Source organism: Chelonia mydas, chromosome 1 (genome assembly GCF_015237465.2).
Source record: "Chelonia mydas isolate rCheMyd1 chromosome 1, rCheMyd1.pri.v2, whole genome shotgun sequence".
Lineage (NCBI taxonomy): Eukaryota > Metazoa > Chordata > Testudines > Cheloniidae > Chelonia > Chelonia mydas.
The window spans coordinates 319257291-319275233 of NC_057849.1; the positions used below are offsets into that span (position 1 = coordinate 319257291).

General features: G+C 43.4%; 1 protein-coding gene across 1 annotated transcript in view; it reads right to left on the minus strand.

Moving 5' to 3' along the window:
• The window catches only part of SLC2A13 (solute carrier family 2 member 13), a 317159-nt gene extending 302305 nt beyond the window's left edge, over positions 1-14854 (minus strand). The window contains exon 1 of the mRNA XM_007056429.4: positions 14096-14854. Coding sequence (XP_007056491.3) covers positions 14096-14645 — 550 coding nt within the window. The 5' untranslated portion in view covers positions 14646-14854. The remainder of the gene's footprint in view (positions 1-14095) is intronic.
• Positions 14855-17943: the final 3089 nt, after the last annotated feature.

The window sequence follows — 17943 nt, forward strand, 5'->3', positions numbered from 1 at the left end:
TCACTGAAGTGCTGCAGTTGTGCCGATGCAACATTTTAAATGTAGACCTGCCCTGAGTATCTTTCCTAGACCTGAAGAAGAGCTCTGTGTAAACTTGAAAGTTTGTCTCTCTCACCAGCAGAAGTTGGTCCAACAAAAGCTATTATGTCACCCACCTTGTCTCCCCAATATCCTGGGACCAACCCAGCTACAACACTACAAGAATGAAGTCACTAATTAGGATTTAGAATAGATAGGATTTGTTTTATCTACACATTACTCCCCTCTTACATAAAAGAGAATCGCTACAGAGCAGGACCCTTATTTTTCAAAATGTAAACAAACATCACGCGGCTCATGCCCGGACACCTGTAACATTTTAGTTCTTTTGCAGGTTCCTGAAGTTGTTGTCCTGCACTTTCCGGCTTCCCCTTGAGGGCGAGCTGTCCCAATGTGAACCGGACTGGAGAGGTCAGCAGCACCTATGACCAATGCAGGAGCAGGGAATCTATCTACGAGGAAAAAATCTTAGAAGTCCAACTCAGTAGTGAATAAAACTAGGCTTACCTTTTCTCCTCAGGCAGATTCCCCACTCCTGCGCTCACTTAGCTACTACTGACCTCAACAGTCCAGTAAGCAAGGACCTGTAAACACATAAAAAGGTACCTTAGTGCAAGCATTTGCCAAAGTGCACATTCTGATACCTGCTTTGAAGTTTAAAATGCCAAATGTACCTTTCTGTCCGATGTTAACTTTTCATTCAGTGTACCTGGTCACCTCAGCACTCCTCCTGGTTATGACTCTCTGCCTGGGCTCCCCCTTAAAGCATTCAACGCTCCCTCAGTTAAAGTGAGTGCCTAGGTGTGATCTCTCGGACTCTCTTGAAAAACAAATATTTTTTTTAAAAACAGTCTTCTCTCTACATGGATGCTAGAATCCTACAGAGAATTCCTTAAACAACCATTACAGTTCTTATATTTCAAAAGGTTGGTTAGCATAGAGAATTAAATTGAAAATGAAGAGTAGTAATTGAGCAGAATATAAATCATAACTAGGCTAAAAGCATGATAAATACAGCATGTTAGCATGAACCCCTTCATTAAAGAATGGCCAAAAAGATGAAGCCCCTACATGGTAGAAAAGTCTAATAGTTCCACCGTGTGTGTCCAAGTGTCCCATGATGCATCTTGTGTGTTCTGCAGGTTGGGTTAAGCCTCACTCTTGGGGCTTGTGCCACCTTTAGGTATTTCTGAAGTCGCCCTAGTCTCAATCTTTTAAGTCTTCATTAAGATAGTTGGTCATCAGCTGCCAGGAATTCAGAGTTCACATCCGTATTTACTAACTCAATGTGTATTTTTTACTCTCCATAAATAATTGGTCCTTTCCACTCCTAATTTTCTCTCAGGGATACCTAAAATGGGCCAATATTTTGCGTAACTCTTTCATCAATGCACTGTTACAGGCTGATTGTGAGTCTACGCTGACAAAACAAAAAAAAAAAAAAAAACGGGATCCATAGATCATAGCAGTCCATGCCATAGGAGAAGCTGTAAAGTAGTCAGGACATGGTTGTTTTTACTACCATGTTTATCTAAAGTTTGAGTTAGGGGACACTAGATAACTATGACTGAATCCTAACACTACAGCTTCTGCTCGTGGAATTACAATGGTGATGAAATTTGGGTCTTATTTTGGCCAATGTAGGAAAAGCCCTAGAAGCGTTCAGCCCATCCAGAGTAAAGTCTGTTAGGTAGTTAAAGAACACTTTCATCCAAGGTCAGATCTCATTTTGTGATTGAGAATATACCGAAGACAAAAAATTAAAAAACAGGTGGACAAGAACCACCCAGCATCCAAAATAGAAAAGTCCACTGTTCCTCTTTAGGACTTTATTAGGAGACATGCGCAATCAAAACTGGTTAGAGTGGACTCTTTAGGTAAAGCTCAAGTTGTTATTCTACCTCAAATAGACATTGGTTAAGATGGTACGTTTTCCCATCGGGCAAACCACTGGGCAAGAGCGGTAAACAACAAAGGAAGCAACATGAAGGCATCAGAAGCTATTGGGCAAGGAAGGAAAATGAAAGAGGGTTTAGAAGATATCCAGACAGATTTTCTGCACTTGCCTAAAAGAACTACTGCAAAGAAACAAAAAAAGTTGCTTCTCAAGGCTGTAAAAAGAGTGCCTTGAAAGTTTAATTTCTTTTATTTATTTGTATAAGAAATTCAGGTCTCGTCTACACCAGACGACAACGCTGACTGGAAAAATGGTGATGTTATGAATTAGGATATGTAAGGAGCCAAGCAAAGTAAAGGACAAATGATGTTTTTAGACGTTGTTTAAAGCTCTTTGTTAAAACCATATTTTTATAAACACACAGGAGAAAGAATCTCCTTGTTATAGAATCAGTTAAGGTGGGAGTTCATAATACATATCTAAAAGCTTAAATTCTCCAACAAAAATCCTGGCATATTAAGCTTGACATTGCTGATATTTCTAGAGTCAGAACACACAGGTTTTTTAAAAATTAGTCTTTTCTGTAATATCATAAGAGCAAAAACCTACTTTAAGAGTTTTTCTGGAGAGAACGTAAGCTGAATCACAAAGCATGCAGAAAAGTGTATGGTTAAAATTAATTTAATATGAATATTTCATGTTTTTCTTACAGAGGTAGTCATTCCCCCAAAAATACATTGGATTCCAGTCCAAAACTGGTGCTCTACTTGGGCTAGCATCTCTGCTTGAAAACAGCTAGAGCAGGCACTTTGAAACTAGCCTCATTGCTTGTTCAAAGGCAAAAATCATAGGCATCATCCATCGTAAGTAGAGACTGAAAAATGCACACATACCCCCCACTCCTGAAACCTTTTCTGACCCACAGCAGCCATGCAGTTCTCCCATGTCATCCAATCCCTTAGGAAACTCTTGTATGTTGGCAATGGAAGCGATACTATCTGATCCTGTAAAATTGTAGCAAAACACAACTCTCTCAGAATTCTTCACTAGGTGAAAAAGCCTATTCCCAGTAAAAGTAATGGGTGCTACGGAAGCTGAGCCTCAGTGGTCTCAGAATGCACCGTAACCACCATCATGTCGTTTTAGGAGGATGCACCAAAAGCATTTTCAGAAATTGTGTTGCTCTGCATGTGTATCACAACCATTGTAGGGACAGTCATATACCTGTACCATGCAATCAATAATCCTGCAATGGTTTCCTCACTTCAGACTCAGTAGGCACACTGAAATAGCTTATCTCCTTTAGATAGGAGGATATGTCACAATAGCTACTTGCTGTGATCCATTCTTTATCTTCTTCCTTTGAAGCATAATTTAATAGGATGGGAAAACTTTTGAATTAATTAGCCCAAGTATGGTCCACCACAGGCTCATCCATAGGAAGTGATACACATCTTGGAAATCTTAAGGATTAATCTACTTTAGGGATTTAGTTTGTTGCCATGAAGCAATGATTGAAGCGCAATCCATCAGTGAAACATCTGCTTGTTAGTCACTTTTAAATGCATGGAAGCATCCTCTACTGTTAAAATTTCCTTATCCCCTGCTAACTGTGGTATGTGAATTGGTTTTAGTGGGTATAACTGAATTGTTAAATGAACTGAGATGAAGCAAAATGAAGTCTTTACCATGCATTTTCCATTCTGTTTTGTAAAATTATATTTTAAAAATGTATACAAGGTTGTAAATTCACAGGTAAGTTTTCCTCTTTGACATGACGCTTGATACATATAGCAAAAATACAGTCCGTCTTATATAAGAATAAGCAAACCCAACTGAAAAAACGCCCCACTTTTCAGAGCTGCTGTAGGGTTCTGCAGTTTGGAGGCCCAATACATTTCTACTGAATGTAATTCCTAAAGATTAATGGAACCTAAATTTCTGAAACTTCACTCACTTCGCTTACACAAGAATACAGAACCACTGTGTTATTGAAAATGGACTTCTAGATCAGGTCAGGTATCTGAATCTAAACATGGAAATGTTAGTGATTCTCACAGCTCAAGAGAAAAAAAATCTAGGCATTTCAATGCCCACTTTTAATAATTAATAAGGAAAATGTTTTAGAATTTTGTCTTCCCCGTAGACGTAAGTAAGATATACGTTAGTACTCTTTTAGGAGTAAAATTACATACAGATTCAATTCTAATAATCCATACCAGAAAGTGTTATAGTGCATGCTCCATGCTACTATTATGGTTGCCTTTCAGTAATACCCTTGATCATATATTTATTTACTGACACAACTGTTTATAAACCCTTCCATTTAAGCAGTTTGTTTTGCTGCAGGTCCATTGGATAATTATGATTTTTATAATTTTCTTTATGCTTGCTAGACTGATGTCACTGATCTCCCTCCTTTGGAAAAAAGTGATTTTGAAAGTGAGCTCATATATAACAACTGCATGGATCTGGCAATATGTGTAAAAAAAAGTTACAATTTGGTCTTCAATTACATTTGTTTTTATTTTAACAGGGACAATTCTCCTCTGCAATCCCCTCCTCCCAGGAAGTTAAAGGTAAACATTATGCTAATATAATGTTAAGGTTGCAGTGTTAAAATTACAGTCAGGAAGCACAAAAATTGATGTTTTTACAACATGCTAACCTGGATCCAAGAGGCGCATATGTTTTATGGTATATGTTTCATAACATGAACTGAAATACTTTAATCTACACATTGTACAAAAAATGTATGCAATATGTTTAATGAAACTCTAGCACCGCATAGTAAAGTTTACATACAGATTTCCATGATAACAACTTGAAAGTATTATGCAATATCTATGTGTTGAATTAAAAGATCAATTTCAAATGCATATTCATGTATGAGCTACATGAATTTCCTAGGGCATTTTGAAGGAAAAAATAAAAGGAGGTTAGTTGTAACTGTTTCAAAAAGCTCCACCAAATATTTTCCAAAGTCACATTTTCTTCAGACCTCTTATCAATAAAAGTGCACTAGAACAGTCTGAGGAATGAAACTGAACTTGTCCTAACTGCTCACACCAAAGAATTGCACAAGTGAGAGTTAAAAGTGGTATTATGTTTTGTATTAGTAGTTAAGGTTCCTAAAAGTTAACATCCTGTATGTTGACACAACGTTACTTATGACAAACTATGGAAACAGCACAGGAGTTAAGTCAATACAGTGCCAGAAGGTTTGGGATGCTGCAATAACACAAATATACTGCTTACTATGAGGGTAGAAGTCTTCAGAAGATGCAACTGTAACCTATCCTAAATCATGGGGCTCTTTGTCACCCTGTGAGGGCTACATCAGAGACAGTGGTTTATGAGTCTATACTTCCTTTGAGCTTTTGGACCTGGTATTTCAGCTCATGCACTAGCAGTTCATGCCTTTAGATGCAGGCACTGAATGCCTTCAGATTAATGTGAGGATCTGAATAGCTTGGGACGAGCATCTCTGGTCATGAGGAGTGTGTAACCCATTCTGTCAGCTCAGCTCTTTGCCCCTTGTAGGGCTGTTCATAATGACACCCCCTCTCTGGGGGAATGAACCCCAGATCTCTAGATTTAAAAGCATTAGTCTCTACTGCTTCAGCTCAGGTGAGTTAGGCGCCTACATCCTTTGAGGGGGGGGAGAATATATATAATTATGTATTTATTTAAAAGCATGCTATGCACCTATCTGCATCTAAATGCCTAAATAGCTTTTAAAATCTGGTCTTCAGGCCTTTAGTTCAAAACACAGGAGCAGGCTCAAACCTCCAGATGTTGTGTAGCTACTAGAGAGGGACAAACCCACATTGTTAGTAGGGATTTTGCAGTGTTTTCAGTATAAATAATGGTCCAGGGCATTTGAAACAACATCTTAAAACAGTGGAGTACAAATGAGGTTGGTATTAAATATTGACAATACTTTGGTCAAGCATTAATGTCAAGATTATATTTGGTGCTGACCCTTGCTGTCAAGAGGACGCAGTATCTCCCTCAGGAGACCCTCCACCAATTATACCCCAACCTCTGATGCCCAACCCTTTTTAATCCTAACCCTTGCCTCCTCCAGTAGATTGATTAGCTTTATTGAGGTTACAAGACAGGATGGTGATCCAGAAGAAGGATGCTAGCAGAAATATGGTGTTCATGGCATGTGTGTGTGTGTTAGTTAACATAAGGCTAAATTATCTAATCTATCTGAAGTACAGAGGCTGAAAAGATCTATTACAAACATTTCCTACATTTGGTAAGCATTTTGAGTGCTGGTGTCACAGGAAGGGTATGCTTCAAACTGGCAGAAAAGGAGAAAGCAGAGGGAAGGGGAGAACAGAAGGCAGACTAGCCGATGGAGTGTAGGCACACAGCCTGCTGATGCACTGTTCAGGAAATGAGAGATGACAGAGATTCTGTCATCACTACTAAATGTGGCAAGTTGCTCTTGACATACCTACTTTCCCTAACTTTTCAAACGGTGATAAAGACCCACCTTTTGTGAGCTTTAGGCGGGTTGACACAGCCAGGAGCAACTTCAGCAGTATAGTGCTATGGCATAGGTTAAATCTTGTTGTTAGGCATGGGGCATGACTACCACCTTACATTTTTAAGTGTAAAGAAGCCATTGTAAATCAGGCATTTGAGACAGTTAAGTGGACTTCATCACAAAACACAGAAGCATGTCTCCAGCCAAAACAAAAAGACACATCCAAGACCTTCAGGGTATGTCTACACAGTAAGTAGATACCCGCAGATAGCCTGTGACAGCTGACTTGGGCTCATGGGGCTCAGGCTGTAGGCCAGTTCAATTGGGATGTAGACATTTGGGGTTGGACTACAGCTTGACCTCTGGGACCTTCCAACTCACAGGGTCCTAGAGCCTTGTCTTCAGCCCAATCCCCAGAACATCTACTCTGCAATTAAACAGCCCCTTAGCATGAGTCAGCCAGCATGGGCCAGCCACAGGTTTTTAATTGCAGAGTATACCCTCAGGAATTTGAGCTATTTGGGCAGGGGATCAGCTGGTGTTGTTTGGGTAAGCGTATGAGAGTGAGACACAGGACAGAGTCAGAGAGAAGAAGACAGACTGCCAAGCAGACAGTAACATAAGTGGTGGTAACATGGCCCTGAAACACAGCTAAGAGGGGAAAAAAAAATTTAGGTGCAGAGCGCTGGTTTGAAAGACAGGCTTCTAACACCGAGCAAAGAAACTGTCCCCTATTGTATTCTAGAATACAGGTCTTCATGTACATTCTTTGTTGCAGAATTCCCCCAGAAGCATCCAAATAAAAAAAATTCTGTGCACAATATTTTAAAATTCTGCATATTTTGTCAAAACAACACAATACAATGACACTCCTGCTGTCAGCCCTGGGCAGCTGGGACTGACAGCAGGCAGGAGTGCTGGGGGGAGAATGTGGGGGGGAGAAGAGAATCACAAATTCTGTGGGGAAAAATAAAATTCTATGGGGAACATTAATTCCATGCAAATTCTGCACCGTGTAGTAGTGCAGAATACCAGCAGGAGTACTTTGTAAATAAACAAGATACCTGACTTGCCAATTTCTTCTAACTGGAACAAACCCCAACACCCCAAATGTGGCCTACTGCTCACGTCAAAAGTAGTAACAATAGTTTCTCCCTTCCCTGATCCTGGGGAGCTACCGACTACAGTAAACCAACCATGTACAAAGGAAAACAAAGAAATAAGTCAAGTCAGGACCTTCCAGGCACCTCATTTTTTCCCCACTTAATTTTTCAGTTTCCCCTCTTCTTCTACTCACTTTTACTCCAACAACCCCTTCATCTCTACCACCTCAACCCCCACCCCCAACCCATCTAAAACTGTTATAATATAAATATATAATTAGGAATCCATGGAATTAACAAAACATGGATAATTCATGAACCCGTTCACTTTGCATGCAGTCTCCCTTTCCTCTCCACCCTTCAGTTTTTTTTCAGATTGTAATCTCAAGAATAAGGATTATGTATACTTTAGGAGCTAACACAACATAAAGGCTATTCGGCTAATCCTTGGACAGTACGTTTCTTTTTCCCAGAAATGTCTCCTAATGCAAGTCACTGGCGAGAAGGGAAAGCTTCACTGTGGACACTTATTCTTTCTGGTTTAAAAAAAAAAAACTAAGTGTGGCGACAGAAGCAAACAAACTGAAAGATACTCCTTGTTTATAGATTTTCTTTTTCAATATTTATGAAGATCAAGTTTTTTAAGAACTTTAATACTAACCTAAAAAAAAAAAATGGCTGTTTTAATACATGGAGGCCTCACTGTTGCACTAGGACTGAATGAGCTGAGTTAGTGAACTTCACTGCATGTTTCAGACCACACCACAGCTATTGCACATGTACATTAACTCATTTTACTAAATATACTCTACTAAGTAGCTGAGGGCAGGGTCCAGTCCTTAGTTTGCAATGGTACAGGGGTGGAAGCAGAAAGAAGAAAGTTCAATTTGCATACAAAGTCCTGATTATTACCTTTTTTTTCCATATACAGGCAGATAACATTTGGGATCCAAAATGTTGTCATTCACCTGTAACAGTGCAATCCTAATTCAAATGCAAGATCATTCTTTCCTAGCCTGCTGTTTCATTTTTGAAAAGCAATGGGGATATAGACAATGCTAAAGAGAGACTTGCATCTTAGATAACCACCAGAATATAAAAACTGCATACAGATGAAGTTAGGCTAGGTTTAAACGTCACAAGATTAGCAGGATATATAGTGTTTTTCTGCCTTGCTATTGCCTTCCATACAGGAATGAATTGTATAACACACCCAGCTCTGTTACACTTATGTTTACCAACAACCACCACATTTGAATAGAATTACAAAAATATCTTTTTAACGGGCACACTTCTTATGCAAAAATACATGGGAAAAAGAGGAATTTGTTATTCATCTGCTGTCCTTTTCTTTTCATATGTAATACCAGGATTCCAGTTTGGTTGAACTGACAGAAATACTGACTAAAATTTCTACATTTTGCGTTATCTCCAAATTTCTGTTGCCTTCATGAGGTTATCCAAGCTCCCTCTGGTGGCTAATTTAAAACTCTAAAATTAACAAAAAAAAAAAAAAAACTATGTAGAGCTTGCTGGATAAGAGCATCATTACTTTTATACAGAAGGTTGTGGGTTGTTCAAGTTCTGTTGGGATCATTACATATTCCAGTAATAAGTTTTTTGCTCAGATAGTTATGAATGAATGACTAACTTCTCATTTTCTAAAAAAAAATGAAAAACAAGCAATATGAAAATATCACCACATGTATAAAGAACCGCCACATTTGAAAGAGGTCAACAATTTTATTCAGTTTTTGCAGTGCTTCCCATCCAAGAATCTCAGCACACTTACTTTACAAAGCCCCTGCAAGACAAGCAGTATCTCTGCTGTACAGATGGGAAAGGGGAAGTATAGAGAGGTAAAGTCACTTACTCAAGGTGACACAGGAGGTCTGTGACTGTCACAAATAAAACCCTGACCTCCTGATTTTCAGTTTGTACTTCAACCCACAAAGCCATATTGAATTCAAAAATATGGAGCCAAAAATCTATTACTACTCTGGTTTGACACCAGCATAATTAACACGTTTGCAAGAGAGCACAGAATCAGGCCTTTATATATCTAGAAATGCAAAAACAAAACAAATCGAAGGACCAGTCTGTCCTAGTCCCATTGAAGTAAATCTTCTTTCGTATGGCATTTGAAAAACAAGGGGCTGGCATGATAGTTGCATTTTGAGATTCGAAAGCCATTCTAAAGCTTCTGGGTAGCTAAATGGATCCCCCTGGTGCTACCACTGTAAGCATGAATTGGACAGCAGCTGTTCATGATGCGTCGCAAGGCTTGTACCTCACAATTTCTTGATTCTTTGATTTTTCCATTTGTGGAAGAGATGTCCACACCTTCCGTGCATTGTCCAAACATCGAGTGAGTCCACTGAGTATGGGAACAGCAGAATCCCGGGACCTCTTTGTTGGATCTTGAATCAGGTCTTCGTTTGGGATGTCAAAGGTGGCCCATGATTTGAACCAGCAAGTGCTCGTGTCCTTTCCATTGGCCTGTAGTGTTCACACATGTATCCAGAAAGGCTTCTTGGATTTGAGTCCAGAGAGCGGCAGTAGATTAAGGTGTTGCTGTATTGGCAGGTCCGGTGCAATCAGGATCTTGCTGTACTCCAAGATCACAGCAACATCTCGTCTGATGTTGACTGATGCAATGTCCGTCAAAACCAGAAGCCATGATACAAGCACTGATTTGAGACAGTCCCTCACAATCCTGAGCATTAATTTCAGTGTCAAAAAGAGTGTCTCGTTGACACGGATATTAATTGAAGTAAATGAATGGCAAACTTCTTTTGACATGGACTACATTGAGGCCCTAAGCTGGAACAAAAATAAAGTTTAACTTTTCAGATGCAAAAGGTAAATAGCACAAATTAGATCTAATTTGTGCTAATCATCTTCAATTGTTCATAAATCCCAATTACTGCCAGAACATTATAAATGAAGTATTTATGGTAATGATGCAATTTTCCTTACTGTACTTGATATAATATATAGGGCAAAAAACATATTGTATGTAGCCATATGACACTGTAGACAATACAGAAATAAGTGCACAAAGTATGAGGGTCTAGAATTAAAAAAAATCGTTCCCAACCCTAATATTTTTGGGTATTAACGGTGCATCAAAAGCTTCCAATCCTGGGTATACAGTATATATTCTGATTGTTTTGTACATTATCTCTGTAGTAAATTTAACTGGAAAACATTGACTAGAAGTGTAGCACAAACAAAACGAAGGAGCTAGTTTTATCTCAATCTTTTTTCATTATGACTTGGTTTAACTTTTTTCTTTAAAAAAACTGAATTGTATCACAGCAAGTATGTTTGTAACAACTTACAGAATTCTCAAAAAATGGGCTCATTCAATGGCTGAGAAATAGCACTCAGTCTCAAACTGGGTTCTTCTGCAGAAGAATGGCTGAACGTGCAACAGAGAGAAGGAGGAATGATCTCCCAAAAAACCAAAAGAGCCACACTGAAGGGCTCCAAAGATCCTATCCAATCTTCCTTAGATGAACGTTGGTGGCGATAAAAACTTTAAGTCCTGGGGAGGAGGTGGGGCAACTGAAGAGTGACGTGTGTTGAGTGCAGCGCTGTTGTAACTATGTGGGTCCCAGAATATTAGAGACACAGTGTTATTTAGGACTCATTTGCCATGTAGCAGACCCTCCCCCCACATCAAGATTAAAATGGAGTAAGTATTGCTCACATTTTAAGCATATCCAGTAAACTTGGGGAAAAAAATAGGCAGAATTAACTGTATTTACAGTCCATACAGATGTGTATCAAGAACTACACACTGAAACAAACAAAACAGCAATTCATATTGCTCAAGGCAGCACAAATGGAATCTAAATCCTGATTCTTTGGCTTCTAAAACAAATGCTGTCTAGCTGAATCAAAGAACTTCTACTAGCTTATTAGTGTATTTTCATAGTTATACCTTCAGTATGTATTCAACAGAGCAGAGAACCACAGAGGGGACATTTGTTATGAGGTTAGATACCTTGACATTCTTTAAGTGTATTAATCCAGAATCTATTTTTTTATATTCTCTACTTTTGATCACTCTCTTTGCCTCTAGATTTGAGAAGGGAGATATTCACAGAGAAGGACCCTCAAAAAAGCCACCTGGAAGTTGGAGAAGGGAATAGCATAGAACTCCTTCTCCTGCATTCCACTGCATGAGCCAGAAGGGAGAACACTCTTCCCTTCTTAGGTGGGCTGGAATGATGGAATACAATCCCATACCAACTAGAGGCCAATGGGAAAGATGATGTCCACAAATAGGAGAGGCTGCTGTTTCTGGGCCCTCTCGCTGTTGCTCAGGACATCACTTGAAGATCCCACTCCGACACATTCATCATCTCTCACATCTACCTCTAGTTGACAGGTATCTGGTAAATGTCAAAAGATCAGCTCTTACGTCGCTTAAAATATTTGCCTGAGACTGGCACTAGTATAAAATGGTTGTGGGGTGCTCCAACACGAACAGTCTAAGGTTATGTCTAAGCTTAAACAAATATAGCCACGCATTACAGCAACAACAGCGGTTCTCCCATCACTGTAGTTAATCCACCTACCTGAGAGGCTGTAGTTAGGTAAACAGAAGAATTTTTCTAGTGCTGTCTAGACATCAAGTTCGATTGACTTAACTATGTGGCTCATGAGCAATGTAACTGGGTCAACTTAACTTTTTAGAGTAGACCTGGCCTAAGGATATGTTCTTTTGTGGTTTGGGTAGCTACTACTTGCTGCTAAACTTGCTTTCCGTCTCCACACAGTTGTATTCTAATCAATATTTTGAGTAAGTTGAGAACTACACTTACCGGTAAGTTTCAGAGTAGCATCCGTGTTAGTCTGTATCCGCAAAAAGAAGAGGAGGACTTGTTAGTCCCTAAGGTGCCACAAGTCCTCCTTTTCTACTTACTGGTAAGTAAATACCAAGAATAGGGATCTGTGGAGAGAATCTCTCATTCTGTACAAATTTTGGAATTATTAAAAACCTATTCATAAAATATCCAGGTGCCACTCCACCCACACATCACAGCTCATTTCCTCCCACAGCTAACTGCTTTAATGCTTTTTATGGCATGGCACATGACTCCAGAAGTAAGTATCTGTAGAGGCAATTTCATACAAAGCAACATTCCACACTCCACTTTGAAAATGGTTCTCTAACAAATGAGAGCACCCATGCAGATAGTCATCTACTGTAGATGGAGGAGAATCAGAAAAACTGGCCAAATACACAGACCAAGGTACTGAGCCTGAATAGAGTGGTGGGACAGATATTTATCCTCACACTAATCAAATACTTAATACTGATATAGCACTTTTCAGGTTCAAAGCCATATGCAGACATTAATCCTAACAACCAACTCAAGGAGGTAGTATTATTCCCATTTTACAGATGGGGAAATGGAGGCAGACAGGTGAAGCAACCTGCCCAATGCTATATGAGTCCACTGCAGAGCTCCAGTTGGCATTCCATCACAAGCCTCACCACTTTCTGCTAAGTGAAATACCCATACTTTGACTTTGCCTTCTCTAACACACACATATCAACAGGTATACTTACATTTAAAGGAAAAAAGAAAAAAAAAACTAACAAAACCAGCTACTCCACTGCCAGCACTTCTCCCTTTGGGGAAGGAAATCACAGAACTAACCACACAGGTCAGCTATGTAGCACACTGCTTAATGTGCTCCTGGAAGGCACTCAGATACTACAGTGATAAGCCCAGGACAAAACCCTACATAAAACCGAAGAGCACTGAGTACCTTCCAGAGTAGCAGCCGTGTTAGTCTGTATTCGCAAAAAGAAAAGGAGTACTTGGGGCACCTTAGAGACTAACCAATTTATTTGAGCATAAGCTTTCGTGAGCTACAGCTCACTTCATCTGATGCATAAAAGTGGAAAATGCAGTGAGGATGAGAAGTGAGCTGTAGCTCACGAAAGCTTATGCTCAAATAAATTGGTTAGTCTCTAAGGTGCCACAAGTCCTCCTTTTCTTTTTGAGTACCTTCCCACTGCCAACCCCGTCATTCCTCCACAGCACACAGGGGAAACAAAGACTCTCAGTCGGACTCTCACTTTCAAGCTACACAATAACCAGGTCATCCCTAGGTTAGGCCCACTTTTGAGAGCCAGCTGCCCCAAGCGGAGGGGAGTATACGGGCCATGCAGGGAGTGTGCTCTGCTTTGGAGGAACAGTGCTGGCCCCGCCCATGTAACCTCAACTCCTGTCACTCTATCCGGGAGCGGCATTTCCCGGGAGGGAGACGGGTGCGGTGGGGGCAGACCCAAAACACCCTCATCCCCAGCGCTTCCCGGGCTTGCCTGCGAACTCGCCAGCGACTGTCAGCGCTCAGGTCATACTTGCCGAGTTACTGAAACAAAGCCACGCGTCACTGAAAGGGACACGCCGCGGCGCAGGAGGGGGTGGGGGAACCGGGGCAGAGAAGCAGAGGGAGGCAAGGGAGCCGGCCAGGGAGAGAAGGGGAAGCGGCGGGGATCGAGGGGCGGGCTGGCAGCGCAGGACTCACCGATGCCCAGCCCCACCACGATGCGCCCCCCCAGCAGGGTCTCCTTGTCCTGGGCAGCGGCCAGCAGGGCGGCGCCCGCGATGAAGCAGCAGCTAGACAGGAGGATGCAAGGTCTGCGGCCCCACAGCCCGTTGAGCACCCCGCCGGCCAGCGCCGAGAGGGCGGCGGCGCCCACCGTGCTGGAGACCAGCAGCTCCTGCCAGAGGGCGCCCAGGTTGAGCTCCCGCTTGAGGAGCAGCAGGGCCCCGGACACCACGCCGGTGTCATAGCCGAAGAGGAAGCCCCCCAGGGCGGAGAACACCGACACCACGTAGACGAAGCCCGGGCTCTCGTCCTGCTGGAACTGCCGCCGGGCCGCCCGCTCCAGCTCCCCGCCGGACGCCTGGCTGTTGATGCTGGAGCAGGACTCGGCGGCGATCAGGCTGCGCTCCCCGGCCGCCGCCGCGCTGGAGCCGGCCGAGGCGTCCGGCTGCCTCCGGCGCTTCTCGCCCATCAGGTTGCTCAGGCTCCGCAGCGTGTACTCCACATTCTCACTGGCCTTGCGGGACATGGGGCAACCGCCGCCGCCGCTCAGCGCCCCCCGCCCGGCGAGGGGGCGGGCTCGGAGCTGCTGCTGCTGCCCTGCCGGGGCCGCGATCAGCCGGGGTGCATAAGTCCTGCGCCCGCCCGCACTTGGGGGAAAGTTACCAGCCGCGGCCGCCGCTCCCGGAGCTCAGGCGGAGTTTGAGCTAGAGGGAGGCTCGGGCGGGCGGGGAGGGGACTCGAGCCCAGCTGGCCGGGCGGGGCGGAGCCGGCACGGGGGGCGGGGCCGCCCGGCCTGCTCGTCAAGGGATGGCCCGCTTGGCTCTTACTGAGCATGCGCGGGAGCTCGGAGCATGCGCGGGAGCCACAGCGAAGCCCCCCGCCCGCCCTGACCTGATGCCCGAACCTGATCGAGAAGGGAAAGGGGCGGGAAATGTAAACAGGGGCCAGGGCCCAGGCTAATGTTAAAGGTCCCTCACGTGAGCCGGGCCCGGGGAGCCGCCCAGCCACGTGCCCTGGGGTCGCCCCGGAGCAGGCCGGGGGCAGCAGGCCGCGCGAAGCGGGGGCGCTGCTCTCTCCGGGAAGGGGGAGAACAAAGCCCACGGCAGTGCGTGCAGCTAAGAGCCTAGCAAGCTCCTCCGCGCCCCGGACACCCTGCAGCCAGCGCTGGGACTGCGCCGGCTGCACGGACCGCTCCTGACCCTGGGACGTAGCAGAGCAGAGCAGAGCAGGGCAGGGCAGGGGGGAGGAGGAGGAGGTGGAGGTAAGAAGACTCCTGCTGCTAACAGTACCAAGAGACAGCAAGAGTCACCGAGAAAACCTGAGTCAATCCGAGTTTGTGAGGGAGGCTGATAGTGGGTGGCAGTGGAAAAAACCCCAGGCAGGGTCACTGCCACCCTTAGTCTATTTCAGTTTCTCAGCTGCAAACAAAAAAAGAAATAAATAAAAATATATAGTGCAATGCAAACAACAGATGTTATTCACAGTAGAGGTACATACAAGGACTGGGTATCGAATATCTGTCTGCCTTTCTCTCCTAACCAGTATCCCTTCTTCCTCTATGCAGTCTCCTGCTGGGGCTACATCTTTCAGCAGGGAGTGCACTGCAACGCAACACCCAACTTTAGGCACCCTGCTGCCCTGGGGAATCCTCAGCCCGGAGTTAAACACTCACTCTCCCTATACAACAAATGAGGAAAATTAGGCACCTAAGAATGGGATTGACAGAAGCCAGATACTGAGTGGAGAGTGGCCTAACCTAGTCCTTAGGAAATTCCACCAAGAGCCCCACCTTTTTCAAAGGAAGTTAGGCACCTGTCTCTGCTTGGGATTCAGGGCATAACTGGCTATGGGGCAGAAAGGGTAATTGCCCCCCTCCACTCCTGGTTTTTCATAGCTCCTTGCCAGCCACTGCTGTGGTGTCTCAGCTTTCAGGGGCTGCTGTAGGACAAGTGGGGGACAGGGCTCCTAGTCACAATGTTGTGGGCATCCCCACCCCGTCTCCCCACAAGTAGGACAGGAAGCCTCCGCTGTAGTCTGGGCTGAGCAAGCCAGCCCCCAATCCCTCCCTAGGTCGGCTGAAGGTGAGAAATCTCCCACCATCCCTTTACTTTTTGGGATAGGACTGACCCATCACCTCATCAACCTTTCCAGGATGGGACTGGCTCACTAACAGGGATGCTGATGCAACTTCCCCCACTTCCTGAAATTTTCTGAAAAGATGCTCCTGTTGGGATTCATGTGGAGGTGGTAGTGAGCATCCCTCTTATGCCAAATAGCCCAGTGATTACAGCACTCACTCAGGATATGCAAGAGCTAGGTTCAGATCTGCCCTCTGCCTAAATCAGAGCAGGCAAGTGGAGGTAGGTCTGCTCCCAACTGAGTGACCTAGTGACTGAGAGGTATTCTAGGGTGGGTCTCTCTCTCCTGTTGAGCCAGTTCCACTTTGAATAAAATATTTATATATTCATTGGAGCAGGGCCAGGAACGTAGGTCTTCCTCATGAGTTTACTAACCAGGAGGCTAACTCACTCACTCTCTTTTTCTAACCTCCTCATTGTATTCTGTGCAAGGCCTGATCTGATAGGTGGGCTCTAAGGTTATCTCTGAGAATGCCTGCCAGGTAGGGCCCCCCCAGGTGAGATAGGCAGAGGAACACCGAAAGCAGAGATAATCAATTATTTTTTTGTCATGGTATAGTCAAGGTCCTGACTCCAGAAAAAATAATAATAATGATAAGTACATAAAAAGATTTCATGGTCCATTCAAACATGTCTGGTGGTCCGGATTTGGCCTATTGACTACCCCGGACCCGAAGGGTCCCCCGGGGCTTAAACACCGCAACTTGGTGGCATCAGGATTTAGGCTTCGGTCTGTGCGTGTGTCCACCAGCAAAAACTTGAGCATGCGGGAGCCTTTACTAGCAGAAACATAGCCACCTACAGGATTAAGTGGCAGCTGAGCAAGGGTTTTAAGGATCTAAATTTGGAGTTAGGCACCTTAAGGGACAGTTAGGTACCTAAATGCATTTGTCAGTCTAGCCCACTGTCTTTTAGGGACTGGTCCTGCAAACACTCTGAAAATTATTTTTGTCATAGGAGCAGTGCCGCTATTTGCATGTGTAGAGTTACTTGTTTGCAGATCAGGTGTTTTGTATATAAGCTCTTCCAGGGCAGGAACTGTCTTCATGTGATGTTTTGTCTTATCTGGCCAAGTGCAGACAGTATGTAAGGTAAAAAAAAAAAAAATTCTGGTTTGCATCCACAGACATTGCAGGTGAGTGTTTCTTTTTCATAGCTTCATAGATTCCAAGGCCAGAAGGGACCATTGTGATCATCTAGTCTGACCTCCTGTATAACACAGGCCATAGAACTTCCCCAAAATAATTCTTAGAGCATGTCCTCTAGAAAAACATCCCATCTTGATTTTAAAATTGTGGGTGATGGAGAATCCACCATGACCCTTGCTAACTTGTTTCAGTGTGTAATTGCTGTCACCATTTAAAAATTTGCACTTTATTTCCAGTCTGAATTTGTCTTGCTTCAGCTTCCAGCCACTGGATCATGTTACACTTTTCTGTGCTAGATTGAAGAGCCCATTATTAAATATTTGATCGCCACATAGATACTTTTCAGAGTAGCAGCTGTGTTAATCTGCATTCGCAAAAAGAAAAGGAATACTTGTGGCACCTTAGAGACTAACATTTATTTGAGCATAAGCTTTCATGAGCTACAGCTCACTTCATTGGATGCATTCAGTGGAAAATACAGTGGGGAGATTTATATACATAGAGAACATGAAACAATGGGTGTTACCATACACACTGT